General features: G+C 38.4%; 1 protein-coding gene across 1 annotated transcript in view; it reads right to left on the bottom strand.

Moving 5' to 3' along the window:
• Positions 1 to 3,116: 3,116 nt before the first annotated feature.
• The window catches only part of LMO3 (LIM domain only 3), a 60,769-nt gene continuing 55,779 nt past the window's right edge, over positions 3,117 to 8,106 (bottom strand). The window contains 1 exon segment of the mRNA XM_066319529.1: positions 3,117 to 7,537. Coding sequence (XP_066175626.1) covers positions 7,432 to 7,537 — 106 coding nt within the window. The 3' untranslated portion in view covers positions 3,117 to 7,431.

Raw genomic sequence — 8,106 nt, 5'->3', positions numbered from 1 at the left:
TGGATACCTGTATCTTATGCTAATAAAGCTCTGTATTATGTACCTAAAAGTTCTTATAATGTAACTCCAAGAGTTAAGAGACCTATATTGGTTTGTCCTTATTCTGTTCATCCAGAAATCTGGTTCTAATACTGGCAGCATGTTGATTGGAAGCCACTGACAGTAGTTTTATGTCCTTGGTATAAAAAAAGGCTTAAATAAATGTTATATATTTTGAATAAGAAATAAAGATGCTTGGAAATACTTATGGATAACACAGGAAAACACCTAAGTTTCCTGGAAGTAGAAAAATGTTAAAAATCTGGTCTTGATTTCCAGATCTGTGTATTCAGATGAAAAAAATTACGTTAACTACTTTTGTCTTTGGCCTCACAGTTAGGGCTTTTTATACCCATTATTTTGTACGTGTGTCTCCTCATAAACCCTCCACTCTTGGGAAGAACATAAAGAAAAATAATCTAATTTTATACTGCTGTAGACTGTGGATAGAAAGACTGCTTTTCCACATTGGAATTTAGAGATTTTTGTGAAAGGAAGCACAGTTTTGTGCATGACAAACAAGCACAACCTGGATCCCAGCTGGATACAGAGACAAACCCATAGGTTATACTAATGTTACTGCTTCTTTCTCTTTTCCCTGCCAACTCATTTGCTTATGTATCTTATATAAAATGAAAGTCAAAGTTTATGGCAAGATTTACATCCTGATATCTTCATCTTGGCATCTATGGAAAGATAGTGTTGGGACAGGGAAACAAATTTGTCATCTCGTTATCTTCTAATTTGGATTAAAACCACCTCTAACTGGTTGGCCTTCCAGTGTGGCTGTTGCTTATTATTTCTCAGTGGCACAGCCTATTGCTTTGCTAAACGTAAATTGTTCTTGGCTAGTGGTTCAAGTAATTTGACAATGTAGTTTGATTTTGCTCTAACATAATCTAGACATTGTTTCCCTGTTGTGGGACAAAGGGATTGTGAAGAAACTATTACACAGAATTTCCTAGCAATTTTCTCCTCTCTTACAATACCTATCATATTTTGCTTAACCATAGCAATCTTCCCCAGGTTCAAATGCTCTACTTAGATGTGTTTAGGGTTTACATGAACTGTATGGATTTCATGCATTAGATGAGACCTTGCTTAGAATACTAATGTTATGTGCTTTACAATAATGCAGTGCATCCCAATTTGGTTTTGATTGCAATAAACTGGAATCAAATGTACAAACCTTTGCTAATTTAAGTTGATTTTACCTTTATCGTTTTGCATATTGCATGATCTAGAGCCACACAAACAAAAGCTTGTTTGGACTTACCATGCTTTCCTTTTCAGAAAACAGAATTCTTTTTAATTAAAAACACTTTAAAAAAATCAGTATGTGTAATTGCTAACACCTGCTATGTGTTACTAACAGATGTTTCTTACTTACCTAAGGGAACTGTTATAATTACACTATACGCTTATTGGAATGGCATTTAACCAAGATAGTTTAGGAACTTTAGGTGGTGACTTTGTGTTCTTTCATTCATCTTCCCTTCAAAAAAATAGCCAAACAACCAGGCCTCCTTGCTCACCTCCCCAGCTCAATTCACCAAAACAGTCCAGCACAATGGAACCCTGGATGTTCAGCCTCTCCTTGGTCCCTGAGCATCCAAGAGGAGTTTGGATTTGTTGCTCCAAGCATTGCCCTGGAGCCTGTCTTTGCAATACCTGGGATGGGATGCTAACAAGCCGTGGTAATAGTGGGGTTTGAGGAAGGCAGACTTATTGATTGACCTCGAGTAGCCCACTTAATCTCTCTGTTTCTGTGTTCTTTACTGTGAAATGCTGGCAGTGTGGCCTCGCACAATAATCATTTTGGTTAGAAAAGACCTCTAAGGTCGTCGAGTCAAACCCTTAACTCAGCACTGCCCAGCCCACCACTAAACCATGTCCTAAAAGCCACATCCACAAATACCTCCAGGGATGGTGGACAGCTTCTTCCAGTGCTTGGCAACCTCTTTTTTCAGTAAAAAAATGTTTCCAATCTAAACTCACCCTGGCCTAAATTGAGGCCACTTCCTCTGGTCCTGTTGCTCATCACTTGGGAGAAGAGACCGACACCCAAGGAGGAGGGAGGCCCAAATCACGAGTGTTTTCCCAGGGCTTTGAGATTTTGGGGTTGGATTAGAGGTCAGTAGGACTAGCTGTGGGTGTCGTCCTGCCTCCAGGGCCGTGCAGTGCAGGCAGGCTGCTCCCGTGGCTGCTGCAGAGCTCTGCATTCCTGCACCTTGCGACTGGGCTGCAGAGCGAGGCGCTCCCTGTTCCCCCTCTGCATCTTCATTTATGAAACTAATCACACAATTACCTGCAGGCATGTGTTAAATATGACACTGGTCTCTGCAAAATAATGGGCCAATTGCAAACAATGAATAAAGAGAGGCAGCTCCATTTATAACTGCTGTTTCAACAGAGCTGTGTTGTAATCAAAGTGATCTGAGGGTGACTCATTAATTAATTGATGTTCTTTTTTATTATGTGCTATTGAGTTAATGAGTAATTTGTGCTAGATAACTCTCTGAACACACTGATTACGTGAGATATTTTCTGGGGCTTTCATATCAATGACATGCTGAATAGGTGGAAGATGGTATTTGCTTATGTATACTCATTATTAGCAGGTTCAGGATGAATATAAATCAGCAGAAGGGCATTTTAAAAGGTATTAGATACATGCAGCTCTTACTTTAATGCTTTAAACAGATAGTCTTCAGCTTTTAATGCCTTAAATAGTATTAAAATCACTTCCTTTATAATACTTCTATCACCCACAATTGGCAGCTTTTAGAAAGGTGCCTACACAAAGGATTTTTACTGGGAGTGTGGTTGTGCTAATGGCCTATTACCTTGCACATATTGTATTTTGGTTTCCTTTTGCAAAGTACTGAGCAGTAAACAGGTTTGGTCTGCATCACTGGCCTGAAGTAGGAGGAATGTGTTAAGTGAATATGTAATTTTTTTTTTTATATTGAAAGTGGTATTTAAAGGAATAGAAACACTGTTCTTATATACAGTACACACTTTGCTTTGTGTAGTTTGACTTGTTAAAGCTTTTGCTTTATTGAAACCACAACATCTCCAATGCCATAGGAGTTTTTTATTCATTGAACAACAAATGGCTAAATTGATAATTTAGTCTGACAACAGCAGCACAGTGGAAGCTTTCAGAAAAATCAGCTAAATGTATAAAATTATACCCAGCAATCACTACAGACCTTCATTTTTGACAAGATTTGTTCTAGGTACAGATGACTGTAAACTACCTACTGCTGAGAAAATTATAAGAAGCTGCTGCATATTACGTTGAAAAAAGCCTTTAAAATACTTTAAAATCTATACAGTCAAAACCTTGCCACAGTCTCTGTTTGTTTCTTTTTCCCAGTCTCCCTTCTCACTGACCACTTCTCAATTTATCTTCCCCAAGTCATTTTATGTGTAGGCAATTAGGAACATTTGAGGGATTGCTGGATGATTTTCCTTTATTTACATTACGTGAGCAATAATTTGAACATCTTTTGGGAGGATAGGAAAACATGAAAGTGTGCTTAAAAAAAACCCACCAAACAACCCAGAAGATAGAAAAACACAATCATGAAATAGATCAACTTTTAGCCCTGGTCATTCTTTCTGGCAAATCTAGGCTGTCTTGATCCATCAACAGTTGTGGCAGATAACAGACACAGCAGGTTACAGTTGTCAGAGGAGCTTTTTACAGCTGAAAATCAAGGTTTGATAATTTTTAGTTTTTCCACATGGCTCGACACCAGCCATCCAAGTAGATTGTAATTGATATTTTTTTTTTCAATTATTGTTATTATTTTTTCTGTCTGGCTAAGCTTCATGATGTGTACAGATAAAGATGCGAGACACAAGTGGAAGCATTCCTGCCTGGAAAATACACCGAGTAAGGGTCATTATCAGAGTGTTTTTCTGGATGCAGACAGCATGTTGACACACACAGTGATGGAGAAGGAGAGCCAAGGTAGATAACAAAAAGCAACCCAAAGGAATGGTCTAGGTCTCTGTCAAAATGATCACTAAAGTGGCCTGGCAGATAATCTCTCTCCAGTATTGACTTATGATGATATACTTTATTGGAGCTGGAAATGTTTCCATTAAATATTTCAACTCTCAGTCATTATTTTAACAGCCAGGCAAGACAGAAGTTTGAAATACAGGAAAATGTGTAATTGATCTTTGACCTATATCAAATCTAAATTTATTCTGTATCCTCTACATACAAATTTTAGATATGTGTGTGAATAAGATAGATGAGCATAAAGTGCTCTAAGCAATGCCATACTATTGTGCATTGCAAATATGTCCATATTTCTTTATCCTTGCATCAATTAAGGTTGATAGAATGGCGAGATTTTTTTTTTTTCTCCATAGCAGGACCACCTTCCTCTTCCACACTTTGAACCCATGTCACAAAATGCCCATATAAGCAACATAGCATGTAGTAATAAGCCACTCTTTTCCCATTCCTCTCTCTTCATTTGCTCCATAAAGAGCTGAGCAGTGGCACTCTGTGGGAATGAGAGATTCCTTGAGCATTTACAGCACTATTGGGGTTTAGTTGTCATCATCCCCAGCCAAGCCTTCCTCAGGCTAAGATGGTTTTGATGCTTTCCTGCTCCTGATCTGTGGTTACCTCCTGTGAATGCTCTGCTCCTCCCAGGATGTCCTAATGCTGCTCCAAACACGGCTCTTAGTTTTCTGAAGAGCCAAAAATGTTTTACAAAAGCACAGTATCCATTAGTCCCATTTGACAGACTGGGGACAACTGAGGACCAGAGGAGTTGAGTGACTTGCCCAAGCTTACAGGGAGTCAAAAACAGAGTCAAGGACCCTTCTTTCCTATTCTCCAGGTTTGTCTCTGAACCAGGAGATTTCTATCCGTTCTGCAGCCTACTATTGGAAAGCAGAAGAGAGATCTTTCTGATCTCTAACGGATAAGACCCAAGAGGGGATGGAGGAGAAAATTGAAATTGGGCTCAAAGCAAGATAATATGATTCTTCCCTTTCTGTCCATCCTGACCTTCATGGAAAGGACAGCTTGTTTATTGCACTGAAGTAGGTCTGTGAGAGCCTAATAGTACCTCTGACACCAACTGCTTCGTTATCCCAAAGACATTAAGGGACTGTGGAAGGGAGTAGAAGAGACACTTGTGCTCAAGGTTAGGAAGGAAGATATTCTGCAAAAGAGGGCAAAATTTAATTTGAAAAACTATGTGGAGCTATTTCTTCTAATTAACAAGAACAGCCTGAGGAGTTGTTGCATTTCTTACTGGTCCTGTATGAGTCAGAGTCAAGTTTTGTCAGCCATGCTTAGTTTCAAAAGGGTTCACAGCCAGAAAAAAACCCACAGTGTAACAACAGTCATTAAAACTAAATATCTATTTCTAAGTCAAGCCACTGTGCAGTGTACTCTTACCATACACTTGAGGAATTTCCCCACTGCTTTACCAAGATTCTTTGACCATCCCCAGCAAAAACATGCTGAAGCTGCAACAGGACAGGAAGAGCAGGAAAAGGCAGCAGTCAGCTTGAGCAGAGACAGGGGTTCATACTCGAAATAAAAACAAGAGCTTAGCTTCATAACATCACAGATTATAGTGGGTTTTCTTTTTTTTTTTTTTCTCTTTTTTTTTTTTTTTTTTTTTCCTTCTTAATACTGTTTTGTTGTTTGTTTTTAATACAGGTTGTTTTACCAGTGAGCTAGATTACAGTGGCAAACAGACAAGACATAAATATGCATTTAACAACTTCTTAAACATTCATCCAGCTTTCCTTTGCCAAACACCTGTAAGCTCTGTCAGGGGCGTGAGCACTTAGGGACGTCCTGCTGATGCAATAGCTTCATGGCTTTAAAAACAGAAGTCCACCTCTCCTAGAAAAAGGACTGATTGCCAACAGGAGCTGTCAGCAGCGATTCCACCTCTGTCAAAAGGATTTTAATTGCCAGTATTGATGGGACAAACCTGTAGGATGTCGGCATGGACAGCAAGGTACCTGTGCAGTCGAGTGTGGTAGCTCTCCTTGCTATTGCAAAGTTTTGTCCCATCCACATCAGCATTTAAATTACCTTCAGCATTCGCTGAGGTGGGTAATTAGCAACCAGTCACTCTCCCAGTGTCAGCTCAGGGTCATTTCTTTAATGTAAATAGACCCTCAGAGGGGGCTGTTTACAGTGCCTTCTACTTTCACTTTTTTCCCCAGGGTTTGTTGAGGATGCAGCCCCCGAAAACATTAGGGTTAAGCCCTGATGAAAAAAAAAATAAATTAAAAAAAGGAAAAGAAAAAAAAAAAAAGTAAGAAAATAAAGAAAATAAAAGAAAAAAGAAAGAGAGAGAGGGAGATGAGGGAGAGAGACCCCTCAAATTTTAAGAATTTTTAAAAATGTATATAAACAGAAATCTTCTCCCTTTCCTCCCCCTAAATTAATGATTTCAGAAAAATAATATATATATATTTATATGTATATATATATATATATATATATAAAATAAGATACCCAGAGGCACTGGTTTGCATTAGGGCTTAATTTCCAGCTAAATTAAAAATCAAATCCAGGCATTCGGAATGCCTAAGGGGCACAAAAGCAGCACCCAAAATCATTAACTTTTGCACCTTTTATAATATATCTCAAACCAGTCGGATTTTCTTTTCAAAATTTTGTAGTAAAATAAAAGTGCTCTTTGAGGAAAATCCATGCAATTAAACAGCAGATGCTTAACCCCTGAAAAATAGAGGCTTATAAGAGAAGTGCTGATAGACCCTTAACCATAGCATCATTAGCAGCAGGTGCTGCTAGTTATTAGTTTTCTAAATAATTTTAATGTAAACAGTATTCTTAAGCTCTAAGTGTAGCATAATGGTTGAGATTTGCTCTTTAATGCGTTTTACTAGAAAGATACAGCTCATTTAAAATAGCTGGTAGATACAGAAAGCATAAATATACAGTAAGTTTAGACACTGATTGTACTAAATGCAACAATACAAAGAAGCAAACAGGAACACAAATGGTAACACAATAAAACTGTATTACATTTGTGCTTCAAATATTACAATACATTATGTACAATAGTCCAAAATAAACATCTCATGCCAAATGACACAAAAAAGAAACAGCCCCAAACAAACTCAAAATCCCAAGAGCAAGCAAAAAGAATCCAGCTGTATATACAGTACCTTTTTAATTAACATTCAACTCTGAACTGGAGCAATTTTCACTACATACAGATGCAGTCCGCCTTTTAGTTCAAGCAACCATTCTGTCTCCCTATATCTATGCTATTCAGTAGGTTCCTGTGTCATTTCTTATGTACATGTTGAGCAAAAAAGATAAAAGAACATAGTGCTTTTTATTCTTAATGATGTGGCATCCGATCAGCGAACCTGGGGTGCATAACCTTCTTTCATTAAACCCTCCTCATAGTCTGTCTGGCACAGAATCATGTTGTTCTTCAGGAAAAATTTGTCTCCCACACAAAATCTGAAATTAAAATCATAAAGAGAAAAGGGAAGAGAAAGAGAGTTTGAGGATAAATGATGCGATGTGATCTTAACAGGTGAGGGTTGTAGAGCAAGTGTTGGCTGGACGGCACCCACATGTACATGTGGGAAAGCCCAGCAGAGGAACTGTGTTCCTGTCACAATTAATCCTGTGCTTTCAACAAAATATAGTGCATTCAGGAACTTTTGCTTCCCCAGCCAAAGACCTCATTCAAAGCCCACCATGGGCTGTGGGAGTCCTGGATCAGGTCACTGGCACACAGCTAAAACACAATAAATATCCCAGGCTGCCGAGCTGAGAGAAAGTAAATGTCCTGCTTTTGTGCAAACCAAAAGGAAGACAAAGTGGTTGCGTGCAATGGAAAGCTTGTCTGAGATCTCTTGTATTTGTCTTGTGTCCTAGTAAGAATTTCTTATTATGTTCTAGTTGGAAATTTCACTAGATTTCATTTAAGATGGTGATTCTGAAAATTTCTTCCCACACGATTTCACATATACTGTGGTGCAAACCAGAGACACACAGGCATGCAGAGAAACCTTTTTTTCTTT

The sequence above is a fragment of the Sylvia atricapilla genome, chromosome 5 (assembly GCF_009819655.1).
Source record: "Sylvia atricapilla isolate bSylAtr1 chromosome 5, bSylAtr1.pri, whole genome shotgun sequence".
Taxonomy (NCBI): Eukaryota; Metazoa; Chordata; class Aves; order Passeriformes; family Sylviidae; genus Sylvia; species Sylvia atricapilla.
Note: the sequence above shows the minus strand (reverse complement) of the source record. Positions and strands in the feature narration are given on the sequence as shown.